This window comes from Embiotoca jacksoni, unplaced genomic scaffold (genome assembly GCF_022577435.1).
Source record: "Embiotoca jacksoni isolate LCO1_2020_lvr unplaced genomic scaffold, fEmbJac1.0.p SCAF_72, whole genome shotgun sequence".
In the NCBI taxonomy this organism is placed as follows: Eukaryota; Metazoa; Chordata; class Actinopteri; family Embiotocidae; genus Embiotoca; species Embiotoca jacksoni.
Window position 1 is genome coordinate 75,728 of NW_027185428.1, and position 26,749 is coordinate 102,476.

Here is a 26,749-nt window from a genome sequence, read left to right on the forward strand (position 1 = left end):
AAGTGTTGATTCAGCATTTGTGTTAAAGCTGCACATCAACAGACAACCTGCAGTTTTCATTTGGATTTTTGGATTTTGATGACGTTATTAATGACATTAAAGGTCCATACCTGTTAATTACAACTTTTCTTTTTATGTTCATAGTTTTGGCCACAATTTCTATCCAGTATACTAAAATTTCACAGAATCAATTGTTGCTCAGTGAAGTGTGATAGTTCACACAGTTGAGACAAATTAGAAAGCAGCCAAAGAAGCAACTAAAGAAGAGAGCACAGACAGCAACAGTCACATCTCTCTAAACTAAGTATGAATTCATGACACACATTGGCTTTAACTAACAGGTAGGTTTGGGTTTGTTTCTGACTATCTGACTGCTGTGGGTTCTTCTCAGGCATGTTGCTGTGATCTCAGATCTTCACTCTTCACTCGGTGTGTCCTCTGTTATTATTGTTCACAGTGATGAAGGCCAAAGATGTAATAAACCAGATTTTTCCATTAATTGTGTTTTTGGTGGTGTTTGAGGTGTGAAGGGTAATTATCTACTGGATGTATTTATGTCACATGGATAAGAGCCAGTTCTGCTCTGGAGCTCTTCCTCAGCTCTTTCTCAACCTTTTTTTTTTTTTTTTTGTCCTAACAATGCTTCGTACCTCCAATCTTCAATATTCAGCAGCTCATCAGAGAGCTTTTTTTTTTAAATTTTTTTAAATAAGTCAGCCCTGCAGACCGTGGCCTCGGGCTGGAAGAGACCTTTCAGCACTTCACACACATCTTTAGTACCATTCATCCTACAAACGGCTGTGGGATTTTCAGCCCTCCAAACTCAGCCTTCAAGTCATAAAGAGGTAAAAAAATACTTTAAAGAACTGCTTATGGATTCTCAAGGCTTTACACTGAGAACAGAAAGGTGTGTGGATGATGTCTGTGCTCACACACTGCATGTGATCCTGTCTGTGACTGCGTGCCATGTGCGTATACTGTATGAGTCACTCCTCCTGCCTCCTCCACGGTCTTTGTTTGTTCCTCCTGTAATGAAAATGTCACTGAGCTCTCCAGACCACTGCAGTGAAAGTCACTGATGTTATCCTGTGACGTGCAAAAGAGGAGGGAACAAATGAACACCATCAACAGGCGGCAACACACAGATCACTCACTGAACCTGAAAGTTGTCTGAGGCCTGGATCTTCTCTGGACATGAGGACAGAACCAGAACTCAGACAGCTCTGTTAATGATGCATTATTAATCAGAACGATCCGTTTTTAAGTTGATTAAGATGTAATGATACAGGTAAATTGTCGTTCTGTCAAAATAAAGACTCGAATACATGACTCAAACAAGTTCAGGAATAATCCTTTACTGCAGAACCAGGAAAAATATACTGGCAGCAGTGTCAGTGGGACACTTTGGAAACTTACAATAAGGTTCATTGCAAAAAGGTCAAAGAAACCAGGTTAACAGGAGATCCAGTGAAAGTACAGTGAGGCACAAACTCAGGACAATACACCAGGGTAGTGCCGTTTTAATCCACACTGCTTTTCTGCACTGACAGGAAATGACCTCATCATGTGAACACATCTCCCTCCAAAATATCTGCAGCTTTGATAATTTTACCCAGAAATCAGTGTGTTTTTGTGTCCTCTGTTTAACACACTCAATAAACACACTGATTCATCTGTCCAGCAGCAGCAGTGGGAAATAAACACTTTGTGTTCAGGAACAGCTGCAGCTTCCTCACACTTTTAATTTGAAAATCCTTTACGTCGGTAGTCCCGCCCCTTCCTCAACGGAGCCAAGATGGCAACTGTTTAGGGTGGAAAGTATCCAGCGTTACTTTTTTGGAACGTTCTGAGTGCTTCATCCTGGTACTGGTAGTGTTCTGGAACACGAGAACAACATCTAGAACACAATAACAACATCTGGAACACGAGTACAACATCTGGAACACGAGTACAACATCTGGAACATGAGTACAACATCTGGAACACAAGAACGACATCGGGAACAAAAGTACAACATCAGGAACACAAGAACAACATCTGGAACACAAGAACAACATCTGGAACACAAGAACAACATCTGGAACACCAGTACAACATCTGGAATAGCAGTACAACATCTGGAACACCAGTACAATATCTGAAACACAAGAAAAACATCTGGAACACAACAACAACAACATCTGGAAGACAAGTATATCTGGAACACCAGTACAACATCTGGAACACCAGTACGACATCTGGAACACCAGTACGACATCTGGAACACAAGAACGACATCTGGAACACAAAAACAACATCTGGAACACAAGAACAAATTCTGGAACACAAGTACAAGATCTGGAATTACAACAACAACAACAACATCTAGAACACAAGTATATCTGGAACACAAGAACAACATCCGAAATACAAGAACAACATCTGAAACACCAGTACAACATCTGGAATACAACAACAACATCTGGAACACAAGTATATCTGGAACACAAGAACAACATCTGGAACACCAGTACAACATCTGGAACAAAAGTACAACATATTGAATACAAGAACAACTTCTGGAACACAGCACGTGACTCACAAAATACAGGGAATTCACAAGAACAAGGAGGTGATACCTTTCAACAAAGATCTGACACTGGAGGTCAGGAGCATGCAGAAAAGTGGTGATACAGTGATATGTGGACAGACAGAAAATAAGGACTAGTAAGTTGTTGTGTATGGCCATAGTTGTGATGTGAGTGGGAAGAACTGACCAGCATGCAGGTAGTGATTTTTCCCCAAAAATAAATGAATAATTTTTTTTCAGAACAGCCAATAAACAAAACAAAAAAAACACTGAAGGACACAAGAGAATGCACTTATCCATTTTACTACAGAACCAAAAAAAACTAAACAAAAAAAATGGCAAGACCTTTTCTCCCCTGTCACTTCCTGTGTGCCGCCAATCAGGGAGGTTCTCTGGAACTAGTGCCACTTGACACACCTGGACCTGATCTGAACATTAAACCCAGGTGGAGTTAATCTGTCATCATCCACTGCTGCATCAGCTGCGCTTATTACAAGAATATTAGTTACATTTACCAACTAAAGATGTCAGGATCCCTGTCTGACCCTGTGTTCTGACCTTTGTTTCCCCAGACCTCCTTTCCTCATGTGCCCTGTCATTCCCATGTATTTGTTCTTGTTTTTCCATGTGCTTGTGTTTTGTTCTGTGTCCTCCTCTGCCCACCTCCAGTCACCTCCCATGGCCACGCCCCTCATCAGTCCGAGCAGCTGCCACCAATCCTGCTCATCACCACCTGCAGGTTCCTCATCACACTAATAACCTCCCGACACAATATCAACCCTGGTCCTGGAGTCCTGAGGTGTTGGTCTGTACTTTCAGCTACATCCCCTCACCCGCAACCTGTAGCCAGTGCTACCAGCCGTCCGTCCCTGTTCCGTTCCGTGCTGATGACTTGTCGTGGACTACACACTTCATCCTGCCTGCTACCCTGTCGGACCTTGGGAAACCACACAAGTCGCTCCTCTGTCAGCGAACCGACTCCTCCAGATTCTCCTCTTCAGGCTCAGACGAAGCTGGAAACATTTTGAACACCCCTTCACGCTCTGCTTGTTACCCCCTGACATCTGTGAGATGGAAAAGCATTTTGGGAGCAATGATTTGAAGCAGAGGAGCTGGTGGTTGGGAAAAGAGGAAAAATCAATGAGCACTCCAGCAATGGGGGCAGGTTCATGCGTCCACTGCAGCTCCTCAACAACAAAAGGCCAGCAATGGAAAAGAGCTCCGAGTGACTCCAATCAGCTGAAAATCACACACTGCAGGCGGTGTCAGAAGCTCCCACTGAGACTAAACTGTCCTCGCTGCTATTTCTGCAGGGATTCTTCTGCTGGTAAAAGTTAGGTGCAGTGTCTCTGCATCCCTCACACACTCTGAAAGAGGGAGACACATTTCCTCACTTTCAGCCTCTCTTTAGATCTGCAATGGATAATGAATCTAATTTAAAAGCAGCACTAAGCAGAGTGAGGAAGCTTTTTCTCTGGTTTGGTTCTTTTAATACAAGCACTGACTTCAGTAACTCTCGGGTTATTAACTGATAAATGCGCCATGTTTCACTGCTACTTTCGATATCCTGATTTCAACTGAATAATGTGGATTATTCTGGATTTGTCACACATTCTTTGTTCCAAAGTGATGCTGAGACACTTCAGTTTTGTAGCTCCAGAAGGCCAGCCCCCGAAGGACAGGGAGACTCCATAAAAGGGGCAGAGGTGGACGCCACCCCTGTCCTCATTCGGTCTGCTGACAAAAGGCAGGAAGGACCTGCCCAGCATGCAAAAAAACACTCGGAGACTGCGAGGGGACCACTTTTCTTATATTTTATTTTTCTTTCGTGCCTACGCCTGATGAAGACCAAGAGAGGTCGAAACGTTGCGACAGGCACAAATTAAAGACAAACCGGTCACATTTTTTCTAATGACAATCTAGTCACTTTTTATTTTATTTCTTTTTCCTTTTTTTTCATGCAGGGATCTGTCTCCTCCTGTAACAAAAAACCCCCAAAAAAGACAAAAAAAATCAGAGAGGAACTCACATTGAACAGGGATGAATGAGCCCAAATTGGAAGCACGGAATATGGGGGAGAGGGGTTGGGGTGGGAGACCTGCCGGAGGATGGACCGTGCATCCCCTCTCGCCCGTTTATTCGGACGGGAGGATCAGAATACTTCACCTAAACCTAACCCTTGGCCCTAACCCTAACCTAGGATATTTTGGCCCTAACCCTAACCCGGAATATTTTGGCCCTAACCCTAACCCTAACTCGGGATATTTTGGCCCTAACCCTAACCCGGGATGGTTTGGCCCTAACCCTAACACGGGATATTTTGGCCCTAGCCCTAACCCGGAATATTTTGGCCCTAACCCTAACCCGGAATAATTTGGCCCTAACCCTAACCCGGAATAATTTGGCCCTAACCCTAACCCAGTATACTTTGGCCCTAACCCTAACACGGGATATTTTGGCCCTAACCCTAAAAGGATTTGAGAAGTCCAGATAACACCACAGACCAAAACCAACACCAAGACAAAATGACTAACAACCCCTTTTCTCCAAAAGTTGAAGCAGCAACTGCCCCCTCTACTGGCCAAAGAGGTCCAGGCACTTGTGAGCCCGCTACACAGCCGGTGCTCTTGGACTACATGTCTAAAGCAGCAACTGCCCCCTCTACTGGCCGGCGGGGTCCAGGCACTTGTGAACCCCATACACAGAAGGTGCCCTTGGCCGGCATGTCTGGGCCCGCCCCTGCAGACGGTGGAGTGTCGGGGCCCCGCCCCTGCAGACAATAGGAGACACACAAAGGAGCAGCAACTGCCCCTTCTCATCGCCAGAGGGGCAGGCATTTGAGTACCCTCTGCACAGACAAAAGGAAGTAAGTGGCCAATATGTCCTGGCCCGCCCCTACAGACAATGAAGGGTTCAGGGCCCGCCCCTACAAGACAAGGGGAGGGACACTCATACAAGGAGCAACAACTGTCCCTTCTCTTCATTCTCCATTGAGCTGAACACAGGAACATACCTCACAGCCAACAGGCAAGACAGCTATTTCTTTTGGTTTATACTTTTGTTTTTTTGTTTTTTACTGTGCCTTTGCCTGAAGAAGACTAGAAAAAGTAGTCGAAACGTCCCTACAGGCACAATAAATGTATGTTTTTGTTTTCTTATTCTTGGAAAAAATAAATAAAAAAAGTTTTTTTTCAAAGAGACGTTGTTTTTTTGTTTTCTTCGGATTTATCCTTGGATTAAAAGTAATTCTTTTGGATTTATTCTTGGATTAAAAGAAATTCTTTCCAAAAGAACATTATTATTTTTTTGTTTTCTTGGATTAAAAGATTCTTTCCGAAGGAACATTAATTTTTTTGTTTTCTTGGATTAAAAGATTTTTTCCAAAGGAACATTATTATTTTTTGGTTTTTTTTTTTTCTCCTTTCGGATTTACTTTTTTAATTTTTTTTGAGTTTGTTTGGTCCCTGCCTACCTGGGGCAATATGAGCACAGATCAGGGCAGTTGGACCCTGGTCAGCCACCTGAGAAGACATGGCCGCCCCCAGACCGGGCATCATGCCAAATCCAGCTGTGACATGCATAACAGGGGGGAGTGGGGTTGGACTGGGAGACCTGCCTGGAGGAGGGCCCGTGCTCCACCTTCCCGCCGTTCACTCAGAGGAGGGGGGATCAGTCCCCTAACCCTAACCCTAACCCAACCCAAACCTAACCCTAACCTAACCCTAACCCTAACCCTAAACCCTAACCTTAACCCTACTAACTCTAACCCTAACCCTAACCCCTAACCCTAACCCCCTAACCCCCTAACCCCCTAACCCTAACTTCCCTACATCCTCCAGACCACTGTGGAGATACGAAGGCATGGACAAAAAGAAGAATAAAGTAAAAAAGAGGCCCTAACCCTAACCTGGGATATTTTGGCCCTAACCCTAACCCAGGATTTGTTGGCCCTAACCCTAACCCAGGATAATTTGGCCATAACCCTAACCCAGGATTTTTTTGGCCCTAACCCTAAACCAGGAAACTCTGGCCCTAACCCTAACCCAGGATAATTTGGCCCTAACCCTAACCAGGGACACCTTGGCCCTAAATCCTAAATTTAGAAGGGGAAACATGGCCAATGGAAAAGAAGCCCCAAAAGCCAAGCCCCCGCGCAGCAAGGTTCGGTCAAGAAAGGGACAATCAGTCCATTAGGCAAAGCAAAGTCAAAGGGAAAAGAAAATCCACAGGGCTGACCGAGGGACCCCCAAAAAAGGGAGGCAAAACCGGGCCAATGGATGAGGAAACCCAAAAGACAAGCAAAGCCATGGACTGTGAAGTTCCTGGGGACAAACCGCTGAGCTGGGTGGACAGCCATTGGGAGGGACACTCCAGACACCACGCCCCCACAGGACAGGGAGACTCCATGGAAAGGAGCAGAGGCGAACACCACCCCTGTCCTCATTCGATTTAATAATTTTTTTTAAAAAACCACTCAGAGACCACTTTTCCTTTATTTTATTTTATTCTTCTTTCATGCCTACACCTGGTGAAAGGAAAGGAAGAGCCCTCTCAACAGACTGGGCTCTTGGCCAGAATGTCTGGGACCGCCCCCTGCAGACAGTGGGAGACATGCCAGGGAGCAGCATCTGCCCCTTCTCTCCATTCTCCATTGAGCTGAGCACAGGAACAGACCTCACTGCCAACAGGTAAGTATGTGTTTTTTATCTTTTTAGTTTATTTTTTTATTTTTCATGTGCCTTTGCCTGAAGAAGACTCATAGAAGTCGAAACATCACACGACAGGCACATTAGTTTTCAAAAACATTTAGAGTTTTTGTTCTTTTCTTTTGTTTTGTTTTGTTTTGTTTTGTTTTGTTTTGTTTTATTTTTTATTTTTATTTTTAGTTGAGACCCTCCTTACCAGCCCCAAAGTACATGACAGGGGAGAGTGGTTTTGGACTGGGAGACCTACCTGGAGGAGGGCCCGTGCTCCACCTTCCCACCATTCATTCGGAGGGGGGGATCAGTTCCCTGAACCCTAACCCTAACCCTAACCCCTAACCCCTAACCCTAATCCTAACCCTACTAACACTAACCCTACTAACCCTAACCCTACTAACCCTAACCCTAACCCTAACCTAGGAGAGTTTGGCCCTAACCCTAACACGGGATAATTTGGCCCTAACCCTAACACGGGATAATTTGGCCCTAACCCTAACACGGGATATTTTGGCCCTAAACCTGAATTTATAATTATTAAAAAAAAATCTGATCCCTATATTTAAAAAAAAACAACAGAAACAGTGGTCCATTGAATTTGAAAATATATTTGGATACCATAACACATTGGAGAAGTTACGAGGACTAAAATGGGGAAGTACGAAAAATGGCCAACGGAATAGAAGCTCCAAAAAGCCAAGACCCCGCGCGGAAAGGTACGGTCGACAGACAAACAGTCCATCAGGCAAAGCAGAGTCAAAGGGAAAAAGAAATCCACAGGACTAAGCCGGGGGACCCAAAAAGGCAAGGCAAAACCGAGCCGAAGGAAAAAAAAAACCCATAAGACAAAGCAAAGCCATGGACTGGGAAATTCCATGGGGCAAACCGCTGCACAGGGATAACAGCCAATGGGAAGGAAGCTCCAGAAGCCACGCCCCCACAGGAAAGGGAGACTCCATAAATAGGAGCAGAGGCAGAGCCCCCCCTGTCCTCATTCAGTCTGCTGACACAGAGCAAGAAAGACCTGCTCAGCAAAGCAAAAAAACACTCTTAGACCACGAGGGGAACACTTTTCTTCTATTTTATTTTTCTTTCGTGCCTACTCCTGATGAAGACCAAACAGGTCGAAACATTGTGACAGGCACAGAACAAACGGGTCACACTTTTTCTGATGACAATCTAGTCACTTTTTATTTTATTTCTTCTTCTTCTTTTTTTTCATGCAGGGATCTGTCTCCTCCTGCAACAAAAAAACAAAAAAAGACAAAAAAAAATCAGAGAGGTTATCACATTGAACAGGGACAGATGAGCCCAAATTAGAGACATGGAATATGGGAGAGAAGGGTTGGGGTGGGAGTCCTGCCGGAGGATGGACCTTGCATCTACTCTCGCCCGTTTATTCGGACGGGAGGATCAGAATACTTCACCTAACCCTATCCCAAAAATCTCCGTTGAGCTGAGCACAGGAACAGACCTCACAGCCAACAAGCAAGACTTTTATTTCTTATATTTTGGATTTTTTGTTTTATTGTGCCTCTGCCTGAAGACTCACAGGATTCAAAACATCTTCTCCGTTGAGCTGAGCATGGTAACAGACCTCACAGCCAACAGGTAAGTATACTTTTGATTTCTTTATTTTTTTATTTTTTGTTTTACTGTGCCTTTGCCTGAAGAAGACTCACAGCAGTCGAAACATCGCGACAGGCACAATATCTTTCTTTTGCTTTGTTTTCTTTTCTTTTCGGAATTTTGTTTTTATTTGATTTTGACCCTACTTACCTGAAAAAGTATGAGCACGGATCGGTGTAGTTGGAACCTGGTCAGCCACCGGAAAGGACGAAACCGTCCCCAGGCCAGGCCTCATACAGATTCAGGCCGTGAAATGCATGACAGGGAGAAGTGAGGCTGGACTGGCAGACCTACCTGGAGGAAGGCCCGTGCACCACCTTCCCGTCGTTCATTCGGAGGGGGGTATCAGTTTGTTAACCCTAACCGCGAACCCTAACCCCTAACCCCTAACCCTAACCCTAACCCCTAACCCTAACCCTAACCCCAACCCTAACCCTAACCCTAAACCCATAACCCTAACCCCTAACCCCTAACCCCTAACCCTATCTTATCCTAACCCTAATCCTAGCCCTTAACCTAACCTAACCCTAACCCCTAACCCTGAACTTTAACCCTAACCCTAACCCACCCCTCTTCTCTAACCCTAACCCTTACCCTAACCCTAACCCCAACCCTAACCCTAACCACCCTATCCCAACCCCCCTAATTTATAAGACACCAAAGGGTTTTGGGAAAATAGAATAATTAGGACTTAGCATGAGATTAATAGTGGTCAAATAATTATAACAATTAGGATTTGAAAAGGTAAAAAAACCAAAGACCAAAACCAAATCCAAAAAACAAACAACCAATTTCTCTCCAAAAAATTGGGTGTCTTACCAGGGGGGCAGGCACTTGAGAGCCCGCTACACAGACAGGGCTCTTGGCCAATATGTCTGGGCCCGCCCCTGCAGACAGTGGGAGACATGCAAAGGAGCAGAATCTGCCCCTTCTCTCCAAAAATCTCCATTGAGCTGAGCACAGGAACAGACCTCACAGCCAACAAGCAAGACTTTTATTTCTTATATTTTGGATTTTTTGTTTTACTGTGCCTCTGCCTGAAGACTCACAGGATTCAAAACATCTTCTCCGTTGAGCTGAGCACAGGAACAGACCTCACAGCCAACAAGCAGGACCTTTATTTCTTATATTTCGGATTTTTTGTTTTACTGTGCCTCTGACTGAAGACTCACAGGATTTGAAACATCTTCTCCGTTGAGCTGAGCATGGTAACAGACCTCACAGCCAACAGGTAAGTATACTTTTGATTTCTTTATTTTTTTATTTTTTGTTTTACTGTGCCTTTGCCTGAAGAAGACTCACAGCAGTCGAAACGTCGCGACAGGCACAATATCTTTCTTTTGCTTTGTTTTCTTTTCTTTTCGGAATTTTGTTTTTATTTGATTTTGACCCTACTTACCTGAAAAAGTATGAGCACAGATCAGTGCAATTGGACCCTGGTCAGCCACCGGAAAGGACGAAACCATCCCCAGGCCAGGCCTCATACAGATTCAGGCCGCGAAATGCATGACAGGGAGAAGTGGGGTTGGACTGGGAGACCAACCTGGAGGAAGGCCCGTGCACCACCTTCCCGCCATTCATTCGGAGGGGGGGATCAGTTTGTTAACCCTAACCCTAACCCTCTAACCCTAACCCCTAACCCCTAACCCTAACCCTGGTACTGGGAGACCTACCTGGAGGAAGGCCCGTGCTCCACCTTCCCGCCGTTCATTCGGAGGGGGGGATCAGTCCCTTAACCCTAACCCTAACCCTTCCCGCCGTTCATTCGGAGGGGGGGATCAGTCCCCTAACCCTAACCCCTAACCCACCCCTCTTCCCTAACCCTAACCACCCTACCCTAACCCTCCCAACCCATAAACCTAAAATTACCCCCCCCCCCCCCCCTTTTTTTTCTTTTAAATATTAGAAACCAAGGGATTTGGGAAAATAGAATAATTAGGGATCAAGATAATATTAATAGTGGTCAAATAATTAGAACAATTAGAATTAAAAAAGGCAAAAAAAAAACGAGGAGAAAAGCTAATCTTTTCTCCAAAAGTTAGGTACCTTCCCAAAAAGGCATATAATTAGGAGCCTTCTAAATAGACAGGGCTCTCGGCCAATGAGCAAAGAGCTCCGCTAGGTCTACCCCTGCAGACAGAGGGAGACATATAAAAGATCAGCTGCAGAAGAGTCTGTCCCCTCTTTCCATTCTCTGTTGAGCTGAACACAGGAACAGACCTCACACAGCCAACAAGACCACTATTCTGATTTTATTATGCCTTAGCCTGAAGAAGACTCACAGTAGTCGAAACGTCGCGACAGGCACGATATAATTTTTCAAGAAAAAAAATCTAAAAAAATTGTTTTTCTTTTCTTTCAAAAAAAACAACATATATACAGTGAACCCTCATTTTTCGCGGGGGTTACGTTCCAAATAGAAACCGTGATAGGCGAAATCCGTGAAGCAGTAACCTTTATTTTTTTTACAATTATTATACAATGAAATACTCCATAATACATTGAAACCAAAGAACAAAACCTTTTTACAGGCCCAAGCATTTGTTTAACAAATAAAAGTACTGTATAAATGTTTTTTTTACAAATAACTACTGTACTGTAAAATAATAATTTTAATCATCAATACGAACTGAAGGCTTCAAATTGCTGAGATCAGCACCGCCCCACTGCGACCCGAGTCATTGGATTAGAACGGGAGAAAATGAAAAATGATTATGAAAAAAAATACAAAGTACAGTCGGACAAATAGTGACTCACGTGTATTTCACTGCTCTTCTGACTGAGCCGCTGCATCCTGACTCCGCTCTGTAGCGTTTTTTTCTTCTAAAGCCCGCGGTGCAGGTGTGGTTTTTCGAGAGAAGAGCATAGTTATCGGTAGTTGTTGTCGCTCTTTTTTCTTCTGGGCAAAAAGATTCTTATAAACCGACATGCCACCATCGATTATGTTTGAGAACTGTAATGAACGGCTCATCAAAGGGTCCCATTCTTGAGCTGCTCGCTGAAGTTCAGTGGCCATTCTCAGCATTGTTGCTAAGCGACCAAGTGTTAGTCCATCCTCCTCATCTTTATCCACACTTGTGTCCTCTTCTTCCTCTTCTCTTTCATCGTCGCTTGGTGGCTTTGTCATTTCTGCCAGGTCTGCATCGGTCAGCAGATGTGCGTCTGCATCAATCAGGGCATTAATGTCATCCGGAGTCATGTCATTAAAGCCGTCTCCTCCAAGCTGTTTAGCGAGATTCACAGCTGTATCTATGGCAGAGTGATGGATCTCGTCAAGCGAGCCTCCGCTTGGGTTTTGCACTGCCTCTGGCCACAGTTTTTTCCAGCAGGCATTCAAAGTTTCAGTTTTCATCTCCTGAATGGCCCTCTGAATATTTTGGAGACATGATGCGATGGTGTATCCACGCCAGTAGTCCGTTAGTGAGCAATCTTGATCCGAGTCCATAGCCTCAACAAGATGTTGCAGGGTGTTGCGCGTATAGAGAGCCTTGAAAGCACGGATGATGCCTTGATCCATGGGTTGAATCAGGGATGTAGTGTTTGGCGGCAGAAATTCGATTTGCACACCATCATACGCCAAATCATCAGCGTGACCTCCGGCGTTGTCAACGAGCAGAAGCACTTTAAAGTCTAGTCCTTTTTCTCTCAAATAACACTTGACCTCCGGGATGAAACAGTGTTTGAACCAATCCAGATCGAGCACTTTTGTCATCCAAGCCTTTGCGTTGTGCATCCAGTAAACGGGCAAATCATCCTTATTTTTGTTTTTCAGTGCTCTGGGATTTTTAGACCTATAAATAAGCCCTGGTTTAATCATAAAACCTGCAGCATTTCCGCACATAACCAGAGTCAAACGATCTTTTTGGGCTTTAAATCCTGGGGCTTTGGCTTCTTCCTGCATGATGAAGGTGCGGGAGGGCATTCGTTTCCAAAATAAGCCAGTCTCATCCATATTAAAAACTTGTTCAGGCTTATATCCCCCTTCCTCAATGATCGCTTTAAATTTATTGTTCACAAACGCTTCTGCTCCAGCGGTATTCGCAGAGGCGATCTCTCCGTGCAGAGAAACATTTTTAAGTCCAAAGCGTTTCTTAAATTTTTCAAACCAGCCCTTGCTAGCATTAAATGCGCTTGGTACTGCGTGAACAGCACTTGATGATGGCCCGGTATCTGCATCCTCCTCCTCTTCCCTGTCACTGTCGCTGTCAGCAAAGGTTTGATACAGTGTTCTAGCTTTTGTGCAGATAACGTTCGTATCCAGCGTAATGTTTTTTTTTCTGCAGTCATTAATCCACAAAGCTAATGCAGACTCCATCCTTACCATGGTCTTGTTGCGGACAGTTGCAACCCTTTTTGCATCCTTATTAAAACTTATTGCTGCTGTCTTCCTTATGTTATTTTCCTCCTTCTTTATGGAACGAACGGAAGATTCATTAATTCCGTAATGGCGACCTACAGCCGCATAGCTTCTACCTTCATTTAACATGTCCAGAAGTTTAACTTTTTCTGCGATAGTTAGCATCTTCCTCTGCCTTTTGGGCCCGACCGCAAGTGCCTTTGTCGGTGCAGAACGTTTTGTCGACATTATGGGTTTTAGAGAAACTTGAAATTGCAAGAGAATTTGCAAACTTAAATTTGGCAAGCTGTTTTACGTACGTGTACATATTAAACCGCAACGTTATTGACAAACAGGTAGAGAAGAAGCGGAGAGACTGTTTAGCCAATCAGAATGCAGAACACAATGCACGATGCAAATCCGTGAAGCAGCGAGACCGTGAAAGGTGAACCGCGTTATAGCGAAGGTTCACTGTACTTACCTTACCCTACTTTTCCCCCTACATTTCACCCTACTTACCTGATTTTATTTTCCTTCCCTTTATTCCTTTGGAATAAAACCCTTTTTCTCCCTCCCCAACCACCATGAGCACAGCTCACTACGATTGGACCCTTGTCAGCCACCGGAGGGGACGAAACCGTCCCCCAGCCAGGCCACAGACAAATTACGGGCATGAAACACACAACAGGGGGGAGTGGGATTGGACTGGGAGACCCATCTGGAGGAAGGCCCGTGCTCCACCCTTTATCCGTTCGTTCGGATGGGGGGATCAGTCCCCATATCCTAACACACCTAGACGCACAAAAAAGTTACATTGCACCATTACTTCAACTCGACAGGAAGTCCACCATTTTGAATTTACTCACCATTTTGGCCGATTCACACATGTACTTTGTCAAATTCCTCCTAGGGATTTTGTCGAAACGACTTGAAATTTCTATTGTGCACAGTTGTGTTTGGGATTAGAAGTTATCAAAAAAATTAGTTTTCGTCAATGCATGTGCCCATAATGAGCGTCTCGCCATGAAACTAGTTGCTTTAAATCTTATGTACATGGACGGACCTTCTCCAAACATCACAGGTATGATAACAGCCCCGCCCTGAAGACCCCTGTGGGGGAATATTCGCTCATAGTCATAGCGCCCCCTGTTGGCCACAGGAAATGACACTTTACATACTTTCACATTCTACGTCAAGCTGGTTGATCACATGAACCTAAAGTCGGGTCACAAAAACCTAAACATGTAGTTGATGATATATTGAGACATTCGTTCAACTTTGTCAATGGGCGTTGCCGTGACGATGAGGCAAAGTTTGATGTCTTGCCGTGACACAGGAAGTTGATGTTTAAGGTCAGACGATACATCTGATATGTGTTTTGCGAGTGGGCGTGGCCAAACGGCTTGCCAGCGCCCCCTAAACTGCAGCCCCGGCAGCTAGTTTCACCTACATGCACCAAATTTGTTGGACTTGTGTATCACACCGAGATGTACCGAAAAGTCTCTCGGCATCATGAATTTGATTTCGTCAATCAGTGTGACTGTGTTGTGGCGGCCATTTTGAGCGTCTCGCCGTGAACCTACAACTGACTAACTTTTACGTCCATATTCTGATCTTCCTCAAACATTACATCTTTGATAACAGTCGCGCCCTGAAGACACCTCTGGTAATATTCGCTCATAGTCGTAGCGCCACCTGCTGGAGACAGGAAACTAGACAAAATTTACAACTTTAAGTGGGGAAATGTGGTCCCTCGTGCGGAGCACGTCAGGGAGCCGACGCGCAGCGTGCGAGGGCCCGTATATCACTGCTTGTAGTTTTAATTTTTTTTTCTCATTTTTATATTAAAACATATTTTATGTTATTTTATCACTTTTTTCCTCCCACTCACCATGAACATGGCTCAAAACCCAAATTGGATCCTCTTCCACCACTGGGGAGGACAGGACCATCCCCCAGCAAGGCCTATGAAAAATGGTCCCCACAGAAACCAGAGCAGGAGGGAGTGGGACTGGGCTGGGAGGACCAGCTGGAGGATGGACCGTACACCACTTCCCATCCGTTCATTTGGATGGGAGTATCAATCTACTCATCCCAACCCTAACCCTAATCCGAGTGCAATAAAACATCAGACCAAAAAAACACTTACAAAATAATGTTTATTTAAAATAATTTTGGAGATATTTTTTTAGAAATCACCTTGAACAATGACTTATTATAAAAATGAATAGATATCAGAATTAAATATTAAGAAAAAAGTCAATTTCTTTTCAAACTGTATTCCCACTGAGATTAGAAAACAGTTCAAAAACAAAAAACAGATTTTGTTTCATTGCGTGCTTAATAGACAACAAAACCTTTTTTTTTTTTTTTTTTTTTTTTTTACCTCTGAACTGAATGACTGATGTTTTTTTTTATTGCAATGATTAGTCACGGCCCAAAAAGCAGTCATGATTTCTAACCCATTGTAAATATGGGACAAGAACAAGAAATAGCACTAAAAACAAAATGCTAAATATACTGCTTACCCTGTTTATGTGTCAGTTGGGTTGAGACTTTCATTTAAAGTGTTTCTGGGAATTTAAAACCAGGTGTCAGAAATAATGCAAAAGTCCTGGAATATGTCAATTTCCTTTACTTTGAAAGAGAGCAAATGCTCCTCACACAGGACTCGTCACATTATCTCACAATCTGGTTTCAGTAAAATTTTTGCTTTTATTAAAACCTAGTAATGACAGGGGAGTTGTTTCTGTGTTTCTTGTGTACGATCACAGTGGTAACTCCCTTCACGTCCTTTAGCCGGTCAGAGTCAAAGTCCACCAGGAGCTTCCTCACCCCGGTTCTCCTGGGTGAGAAGGAGTGCTTCACGGACACCTTCTGGCCTGGAGAAATATCACCACTGCAAAAGAATAATAATGAATAAGTCACACTAAAAGTCAATGAGACCATGTCCACACCAATACGGATATTGTTTTAAACAGATGTTTTGCCCTTTTGTTTAAGAAAAAAGGATTAAAATAAAATTCGGACAATTGTTTTATATAATACCTTTGTGTACACGAGAAAGCAAAAAACACTTTAAAAATTGATATAATTATGGCGTGACAGTAGGTGGCAATAAAGTACATCAATATGTCAGTTACCAAAGAAAAACATTTTGAGCGTCAAAGTGAACTTGTTTTCCTTTGGAGATAATGAAGAAATATCATAAATATATCAGTATTTATTGATTTATAGTTGTTTGACAACTGTTTCTTCAACTTCAAACTGCTAGTTCTAATCAGACTGTGTATAAAAGTGAACGTAGCTTCCAAGTGGCTCCAATAGACTGCCTTTGAACTTCTCATGAAATATTGAGTAAATACTTTTTTTCCACAAGTCAGCATATCGTCATTAGAAATTAGGCCTCAAACACACGTTTTTGGGGGTGCTACTCAACTCGAGTGTTAAAAAATATCTGCACTTCGGAGAATGTTTTAAAAAACAAATCTCCATTTTACTGACCTAAATTAGTGCTTGCATGCAGATGAGAGGTCAAAACATTTTTTATAGAGCTCATTTTTAGTTGGTTCTTTGTCGTACATGTCTCATAATGAAGGCAGTGGACTATTTACTTACTCCACATGGATCTCAGTGGCAGACAGCAGGCCGGCTCCCTCCACAGTGAACATGCCACCCTTCAGAGGGACCGGTAGAGGGTTGGTAAAGGAGATGTAGGCCGTCACTTGTTCCCATACAACAACCTTCCCAGGAACCTGGAGCAAGGGGAGACAAGTCTTTGGTCTATGGCAGTGTATAAGATTAACTTTAGAGTTCATCTCAAAACACAAAATATTAAAAGAGCACTGCTAGGGGGATTTTGGGAGATTTTGTCAGACAAATGCCCATTTTTGATTAAAAATAACTGACATGAATGTCAGTTTTCAAACATTCCTGTTTGAGTTTCCACCACTGCAAATTCTAGGCAAATTAGTCAGAGAAAAGACAAAAAAGAGGGCATTTTCTGAGTTCTCACACAACGATACAACACTAATGGCTTTGAAATGGAAAACACTGCCCCCAAGAGTTGTGGCCAGGAAATATTGCAGAAGATTACCTATTACCCATGAATGTGGATTTTGACATGGAGTCAATGGATTTCTGGAATGGCCTGTTTTTGCTGGGTTTTAATATGCATGGCGTTTAGTAGTCTAAATGCTTTATCCTGTAATGGTAATAAAAATAAAAAATTTGATTTGATTTGTGAATTGGCCCTGTGATTGGGATCCATTCGAAAATTGTATGCATTCTGCCTCTGCCCATGCCTTCCACCAAGTTTCATGAAAATCAGACCAGCAGTTTTCCATCAGGCTGCTGACAAACCAACAATCAACCTACCCTGAAAACCTGACCGCCTTAGCAGAGGTAAAATCAGCTCTTGCAGTGATTAGTGTGTAATTCTCCTGCATCGTGAGACTGACTGAGACCTTTGGTAGTTAATAGTTTCAACCCTAACTTGGATAAATATTTTAATGTTCCAGGGTTTGTCTTTATTTACCTGTATCAGGACTTCAGGTGTGCTCAGTGGGATGTCAGCCACAGTCATGACAGGTTCGTTCTGCCCCGGAGCCTCAATGAACGCTTTCACCCTGATCAGTTGATGCTCAAAGGCAAACCTGGAGTAATCGTTATAGTGCAGACGCAGCACTTCTTTATGAGCTGGACACACACAAAAACAAACACAGTAAACAGTCAATGATGCATCAAACTACTACAGAATTAAAAGAACAGGAAAATTAGCCCGATGAGGCAATCTAAAACCCATAAATTCTCGCTGTGTCTTTGTTAGGAGACTGACAACACTACAAGTATGACTCAGACCAATCATCGTTCACGTCGAGTTCCTGTGTTGTCTGGGAAGAGGGGCATGAAGCTGTCAATCATGGCTGTTACTCAGCAGGTTGCTGAAGGTCCTCAGCTGTTTCTCACCAAAATCTGTTGATTTTACTCTGTCGTGGTACTCTCTCTCCCGAAACGTCAAACAGGCACAGGTATTGTTACCACAGCTCAATGAACCGTGTGACTGTTCCATCGTTCCACCTGACAGCAACACCTGCAGGATCCCACTTTGTCTTTACCATGTTTCCAAATAGAGAGCAGTCTGTGATTCTATTGTTTGAAGTCAAGGAGCATGTCGTAGGAATCTGTAAAACTAGGCTGGTAAAATTAAGAAATTTCTGACATTCTGGGCTTTTCGTTCGATGTCCCAGAGGTTGCATCAGTGTTCTTCAATGATGTCACACTAAAAGGTCCATTTGTTGTTCCCACCGTTCATATTTGGGTCGGATCACTGACTGCATATAAGTAGTGTACTAGTGGACGTAGCTTCCGGGTCTGACAAATGAGGCCTATGCAAGTGTCTTAAGGTGCAATGCCAACCAGTGCCACTAGAGGTTGGCTCCAAAAAGCCCCTGACTGGCATTCAACTAGTCTCATAAAATTTGACGTTAAAGTTAAACTAACTCCACCTTATTAGTTTTCTGGCGCTCCATCTGAAAATAATCCTGTAATTAATTAGAAATAAGCCTAAAAAAGATGTGTTTTTGGGGGCGTGTCTGTTTGATTGACAGGCCTGTGGTGCAGTCAGGTTACAGCTATCAGTAGGCGGGACGTAGGACCACTCGCTCCTCCCCAGCTCATCCAAATATGGTCACTTCCAGCTCCAACCTGGCGAGGACTAGCAAGATGAAAATTAAAACTCGAGGCTTTATAATGGCAGTTCACAAACCAAACCAATAGATGACATCACTGTTGTTGAACACAGTAAGCTTTTTGTTGATGACAAAATTTTGTCAAAATCAGGCTGAATTCGTTCAGTCTGAGCCCAGCATGAGACGCAGAGCACTGATGTTGTTTTCCAACATCCATAGGTTTTTGAGGATTTATTTGATTCACTGACCTTTGTGAGCTGGGACTGTCACAGTGATCGTCTGCCTCTGGCATGCCCCCCGGTGGAGAGAGTTGTAAGTTACAGCCGAGGCCAGCACGGTCAGCTGGGCACGAGCATCTTTGCCTCCTTCATTCTTCACCTGCAGACAAAATGGAGTCATCATCACTTAGACCTGGACTGACCGAACTTAGTGGGTAGAACAGTCTAGAGCAGGGGTGTCCAAACTTTTTTCACTGAGGGCCAAATACAGAAAAATATACGAGAGGCTGGGCCACTATTAAAGTTAACAAAATCAATCAAAAGTAGGTAAGTTATGCTTGATAATTGAATATGTTTAAATAAAAACAGCCTACATCACAACTTTCCATTAACGGGTTTTCATTCATTTTGTTACAAAAAGGGTTAACGGCTCATTCTCAAAACAGCTGCTTCAGATTTCTTTTTAGTCAGGATGGTGATCCCCCTTCACAGCCCTGTATAAAGAGGGAAAAAGAAGAGAACAAGGGGATGGGTCTATTTACAAGTTAGTTATGCAAATAAGTTACTGGGGTTGTTAAGACATCAACTAATGCTTGTTAGAAAATGTTATCAACTTTAATTGGCTGAATTTATTAAGTAATTGGGCTTTTCAACACATGAATACTGTGTGATATATTTTTAACTCATATAAGGGAGTCGATAACAGCTTGATTTCTTTCTCAATGACAGAAAAGTCTCGGAAGCGCTGATTGAATTCTGTCATAAGAGATGTGATCACAGACACATATTTCCCCCTTTTAGCAGAAAGGTTGGCCTTTGAAAAAGCACATTTGATTTTAGACAAGGTGGGGAAGTACACAACATTGAAGTTGCGTAGTTGTGTCTCAAAGAGACAAAGCTTCGCACATGCATGTTAACAGCCTCGCCTCCACTCTCCCACCTTGGTGCACCACTGAGGCCGTTCCTTTGTGCTCCCCTGTCATCGCTGGAGCCCCGTCCGTTGGGACTCCACACAGCTTATCCCATTTAAGTTCCATTTTGTCAATTGCATCAGACACAGCTTCAAAAATGTCCTTACCCTTTGTTGTGCCCTTTAGACTCCTAAAATCAAGCAGCTCCTCCGTAATGCAAAAGTTATCATCAACTCCCCGCAAAAAAATTAACAGCTGCGCGGTGTCTGTGGCGTCTGTGCTCTCATCACATGCAATCGAGTAGAAATCAAGTAAGAAGTACAATACAGTCAAGTGCAAATTTCATGTGTGGACCATATTCCATTATATTTTTTGAATTTGCTGCGGGCCAATTAAAAATGGACCACGGGCCGCAGTTGGCCCACGGGCTGTAGTTTGGACACCCCTGGTCTAGAGCCACACAACAGCAGCCCTGGATTCCCCACTTCATCCATTCCTTAATTCAGTCGCAGCCTGAACTCTCCATACCTCAATAATCACATCAAAGTCTGTCCCAAACACAGGCTTAGCGTGCTTGACTGACAGCTGCAGTTGTTCTGCTTCTGCACTGTCATTGGTCGGCTCGGTGACCCGGCGTCCAGCCTTCTGGTACACTTCTCTCTCCTTCTTGGAGCCTGAGGACGAGATGTTTCTCAATTACACTCAAACCCCGAGTCTCAGCATAAAACAATCTCATGACACACTGCAACCCAGTGTCAAGGCAAAGCGTGAGACTTTTGCTGTGTGTCTGCATTTGGGTTCATTTATCTACACACCTCATAACAGCCATGCGTCGATGATGTTCGATTCCAGGAGGTGACAATGTTGTTGAGTTGTTTTTTTGTTTCTTAACTCAACCATGTTTTTGAAAAAAGTTTTATTTTCCTGTAAATCATATGGCTTAAAGCATGCACTAGATTTAATTTGTGTCCACTACAGGAAAACGTTTAACATAGCTATCTCACATTTTACTGAAGTGGACGGATGTGCCAATTTCACAGGCGTTCATAGAACTGACACACTTCAAACCAGAGTCACGGCAACGCGTGAAATAGGCATGCCCGTCAAATACAGCAATGCACACACTGAACTAAACTATAATCAATAAAGGCTGATCAGTGATTGACCCTGATCTATGTATTCCTTTGTGCTGTGCTTTCTAACCTTCAGGATATTTGTAGTGTAGAGTGACATCTTCTCTGGAGTCTCCGTAAATACTTTTGGTGCTGATGTTCCTCCCCACGCTGCTCTGGTTCACGCTGATCTGTAATCAACAACCACAGAGGCCATGAGCATTCAATCTGCTCCTTTAACTTTAGACCTAAAACGTGAAGATGGTGAAACATGAACATGAAAGCCAGTCGGAACAAAAAGCCAGTCACCTTCTGCCGCTGGCCGTCTGGTTGGAGGATCCACTGGATGATGTCAGCGTTCACTTCAGCGAATACAAACGCAGCGTCGTACTTTACTCCCAGATTTCCCTCTTTGATGGCCGTCACTGGACACGGACCACAGCATAACTCCCCTGAAGAGCAGACAGACATTTATTTAAAGTGTTTCCTGTGCCAAAGAGTCGACACAGTGACAGGAAACTTGTCGGTTTTAATGGCGACTCAGTTTGATTCTCTGGTTTTCAACAAGGAACACAAGCCAGCTTCGAATCCAATCAAAGATCATTAGGTGGGGTGAAGAGTTTTAGTTTGGATGAAAAGGGTAGACAGAAGACAGAGCTGTGAATTAAAAAATGAGGAACCTACCATCACTCAGTTCTTGAGGGGTCGGGTCCAAAACCTGCCAGCCATCATTTCCTTTGGGGAGATCATCTCTCCTCATCCAGGACTCCACCCAGCAGTGGAAGTTCCTACAAGAAGACATGTCACATGACCTTAATAATCAAATGTCTACCGAATATTTAATGTATATAAAAGTGTTCATAGCTTCAGGTCTATAAAATGGTTCCGATGCAGAAGTGTCTTAAACTGCAATACCAGCGAGTGCCAATAGAGGTCGGCTCCAAAAAGCCTCCGGCTCCATAGACTCCCATTCAACTTCTCTCATCAAATCCAAAGTGAATAAAATGTGTCCATCAGTTATCTCGGTGTTGTTAGCTAAAGTCACTCCTTCTTATTAGTTTTCTGGAGGTCCATCTGAAAATAATCCCTCATTCATTAGAAAAGAAGATTCAAGAAGACCTGTTTTGGGGGGCGTGTCTGTTTGATTGACAGGCCTGTGGTGCAGTCAGGTTACAGCTATCGGTGTGTGTTCTTACCAGCTGCTGTCTCTCTTGCCTGCTCTACTCTCCAGTGTTTCATCCAGCAGGATGTCAACAGCGAGGTTTCCGTCAACGTCGTGGGCTGAAGAGAAGTTGGTGATGAGGCGTGTTGGGATTCCCAGACAGCGCAGCACTGTGGAGATAACACACATCAGACTGGGATGCTTCACTCTTCACTTCTTGCTTTCTATTCTTCTTTTAAATTTGACTCCTCTAATCAGCCTCAGTTTTCATCAGATTTTTGTACTGATTGGAAGGTTTCAGTGTTGGACACTCAGTTCAGATGAATAAACTGTACGTATGAAGACAGAGTTTGTTGTTCTTAAACTCTCCTCAACTCTGTGACACCTGTGCAACCTCACCTGTGCATGCGACAGCAGCAAACACCCAGCACTGGCCATATTTGACCACTCTGAACCCAGCCTCACTCCACTGCTGGAGGATCGGCACGCTGCCGGTCCATCGATACGGCGCGACTCCGTCGGTGTACGGCTCGTTCCAACGGCCACTCAACACGCCCTTGTCCCCATTAGAGTTCACCTGGAAAGGGGGAGACAAGGTGTGGAGGACACATCTTTAAATCTGCACATCACAAATATGAGACCTTTAAGACAATGGACAAGATGTCTCCTTCATGATGACATCACCTTTCCAACAGTGAGGACAGTTTAATTACACTCTGAAGACGTCACAGGTCACTTCCTATTAAAATGTCTGCAGGTTCTCACTTACTGTTTCTACTGACTTCACTGCACTCTTCTACTGATTCTGAAAAAGCTGCTGTCATTTCTGCTCATAGCATACAAGGGCATTTTCAGAAAGAACTACAAGACCGAAGATATCCTCTGCAGCATTGATGGACTGCATGTTAGACGGATCATGTGAGTTACCAGAGGGACAAACCGCACCACGTCCATGTTGTTAAACTGTCAGTGATGTCAGCAGAGAGAAGAAGAGTTTGTCACCATCGCAGTGATCGTCCTGCTGACGTAGACGGGGTCACATCTGCGCTCGGCGTCCATCTTTGAGTTCTTCAGGGCGTCTTTTGAGTTGTCCAGGACTTCGAAACAGATGTCCATCATTTCATCCTCAAACTGAGAGACAGAGAGGGATGAGGAGACAGAGAGAAAACATGAGAGAGGGACAGAGACGGTTGGTTGTTGAGCAGGAGACACTTCTGGAGCTGTTAGACGTGTCTGTCCTTTTCTCTGTCGTCCTGTCTGTCTATCTGTCCTTCTGTCTATACTCCTGTCTGTCCTCCTGTCTTTCTGTCCTTCTGTCTGTCCTCTTGTTTGTGTGGTCTTGTTACATTCTGTCACCTCTCGTCCAACAAACTGATGTCCTGATCCAGCTGAAATCTCAGAGCCTCCGCTGTCACACTGCTGTGACAATTCACACGAGGAAGCCACTGACCTGACACACACACACACACACACACACACACACACACACACATTCATTCACACAGTGTGTGTGTGTATGTGTGTGTTACCTGTCCATAATTCCAGGGAATGTTTCTGATGTAATCCCATGTCCCCATGTAAATGACTCCATCTTCATTCATCACATACTCCTGGAGCAGACTGTCATCAGGCAGGTACACAACATCATCTGGAACACACACAGTTAAAGCAGAAGTTTTGTGTCCTCGATCACCATATGAGAGAATCTAGAGATCAAAGGTCACATTGTCTGAGGGCCTCGTTGACAAAAACAACCTGCATCAAGCTGCAGCTCAACAGAAGCTGAAGGTCTGAGAGAAACTCCGTCAGTCGCTGTTTTTATGACGTTTGAGAAAAACGTCTCACAGTGACGAAGTTGGAGCGTCACAAACACACAGCTGTGACGGAGATCTGTCGTATGGTTTGTGTCTTCATCATGAGAGAGAGGATGAGGGCAGAGACCTCTGCTCCTCTGCCTCATAAAACGGGATGAATATAAATCTGAGCCAACACATCCAGTCAGTTTGTTCTGTGTTTCTGCTGAGTGATTGAATGAAAAATCTTGTCTGATTGTGCAACCTGGTATCACGGCAAAACATGAAATAGACACGCCTGTCCACTACAGCAAAGTGTATGATAGCCACGCTTTGGGTTGTCTAGGCATGAAAGTTACACATTCCCCTGCAATGGATGAGAATAAAACCTACTGCATGCTTTGAGTCGTCTGATTTACAGGAAAATTAAACTTTTTGCAAAAAGACATGTTTGGTGTTTAGAAAAAAATACAAAACTCAAGAAAAACGTCGTCAACACCTTTAATCAAACCTCATCGTCCCACATGGCAGTCTGTGACTACGGCTACCAGGAAACTCTGACCTCCTAATAACGCCAAAAAATGTCCTTTGTCCTTGGTTTCAAAACCTCTGCTGCGGGACCTTGTTCACATTATCTCGCGTGACATGACTTTTACGTTTGTATACGTTTCACGCTTACAAAACGTGTAACTTTCATGCCTACACAGCCCAAAGCGTCAATATCTCACATTTTACTGTAGTGGACGGGGATGTCTATTGCACGCTTTGCCGTGATACTGGGTTGGATTGTGACTCTACAAACTCAACGTCCAGAGCTGCGTGACAATGTTGAAAGTCTGAAGTGTTCGAGGAAGCAGAGAACAGAGGGCGGCTGCTTCATCCTTTACCTCTACACCACGGGTTAAAGAGCAGGTGGAACCGGATGTTGTCCATTTTGTCCAAAATGCGTCCGTCTGGTGACATCATCAGCACAGCCAGTCGGTATTGGCCAATCACAGCGTCCACTGGACTGTGCAGGGTCATCAGCGTCTCATCTTGCGCCCCTTGCTGGTTAAACCACCACTTGTCTCCGGCCCCTCGCTCATTCTGAACCTTGATCACCACCTCGTCTCTTTTACCTGAAGGAGAAAAAATACATTTGAATTAAACAGAATAGTCAGGACAAGAAAAGGTTTTGTCTGTGCATCATTAAAGAAAGCCGCTGAACCTCCATGTTTGTGTCACCGTTAACAAATCCCACAAACATACCAACAATAAACTGACAGAAACACGCCAACAGACACGTTTCAGTTGAGGTGAGGAAGTGTTGGCTCCACATTCTCCCTGCAAAAGTAGATTATATGGAGCTCCCCGTGTGAAATGTTTTATCTTCCTGATTAGCAAGATTTCCATGTTTCCCATTGCTGAAATGAATGAACTTGTTCAACCAACTTTCAGCTCAGCCTCTTACTCTGACTCGTCACCTAAAATCACTCAGATGATTAAAATCGTGATGATGTATGTGCAGGGGTTCATCAAGTTTGAACCGCCTCTCATCATAAAATGTCGTTGTAATGCATGAAAACTCTCCTCCAGTCGAGGCAGTACTCACCGAGGTGCAGGACCAGTTCCAGGTGGTGTTTGGAGGGTTCAGAGTTGGAGCGCTGCACAGTGATGGAGAAAGGCTGACCTCTGCGGACAATCAAGCGCTCCCGATCGATCTCCCTGGTGCGGTGGGCCCCGTTGTTTTCTCGGCTCCTCAGATCTACGTCAAGAATCAAACCTGAGGAGACCAACAGAGGCAGAGTTCAAGCATCAGTCTGCAATGAAGAAGGTCTGCGGCTGCTGGTCCTGTTAATGATAAAATACTGGCACAGATGGAAGAGTTGCAGCCTCTTAATAAAGGCTCAAATGAGGTTGAAATTGATTATTATGTCTTCAATACATAAGTTTATTTTAAAGGAATAGTTTTATATTTTGGGAATTGAAAATTACTGTTATGTCTCATCTATTTTCCACAATGGCCCATTTTTCCTTAAAATTGAATTCCATAAATGCAAGAATTTTACAAATTTAAATGTGTTTGCACTATTTTTCTTGCCTCCTTTGGCACATCTTAATCACGGTCTTTGCTTCAGTAAAAAGCTTCCCTTGCATTTGTAGCAGGAATAAGGATGAGCCATATCCCACCTAAATGTTGAGCCGTACATCAGCACATTTTTTACTCACATCAACATCCCACAAGGTTTTTATACGAGTAATATATGATAAGTATTAACAGTAATCGATAGATTTATAGTCACATACCCTTGTAGTTTTCCATTGCAGATATTTTTCCTCGTCTATCGGACGTTGCTCCAAGCGTCTTCACACTCTTCTTTTCGTTCTGTGGCCATCACAGTCCTTTATTTATATAGAACAAGACCCGCCCTCTCACCTCTCTGACACACTCACCCAAACCTCAACCCTCCACCTCACCCTGTGACCTCTGACATCACTTCCCAAAAACCTGCAGTCATCTGTGGGTGTGTACATGCATGAGTGTGTTTACACTGTGTGAGTGACAGTTTAAAGTGTGTTTTTCATCCCTCCTCAGACACTGGGGTCTTTGTTGCCAAGTGTTCTGACGGGTGGACGCTGCAGTGGCTAG

At 43.9% G+C, this 26,749-nt stretch overlaps 1 protein-coding gene across 1 annotated transcript; it reads right to left on the reverse strand.

The window, feature by feature from the left end:
- Positions 1-15,952: 15,952 nt before the first annotated feature.
- Positions 15,953-26,422, reverse strand: tgm2l (transglutaminase 2, like). Its single transcript, XM_069177396.1, has 15 exons — positions 26,407-26,422; positions 25,712-25,882; positions 25,008-25,238; positions 23,857-23,975; positions 23,330-23,458; positions 22,727-22,904; positions 22,362-22,497; positions 21,850-21,953; positions 21,475-21,617; positions 21,257-21,356; positions 20,582-20,727; positions 19,173-19,302; positions 17,772-17,932; positions 16,853-16,989; positions 15,953-16,133 (listed from the first exon to the last, which is right to left on the reverse strand). The coding sequence occupies exons 1-15, from the start codon at positions 26,420-26,422 to the stop codon at positions 15,953-15,955; spliced, it is 2,082 nt and encodes a 693-aa protein (XP_069033497.1).
- Between the last annotated feature and the right edge of the window lie 327 nt (positions 26,423-26,749).

Coding starts and splice junctions, on each gene's coding strand:
- tgm2l (XM_069177396.1), bottom strand. Junction 22,498..22,726: donor TGCTGCTGTCGCATGCACAG/GTGAGGTTGCAC, acceptor TTATCTCCACAG/TGCTGCGCTGTCTGGGAATC. Junction 21,954..22,361: donor GGCAAGAGAGACAGCAGCTG/GTAAGAACACAC, acceptor GTCTTCTTGTAG/GAACTTCCACTGCTGGGTGG.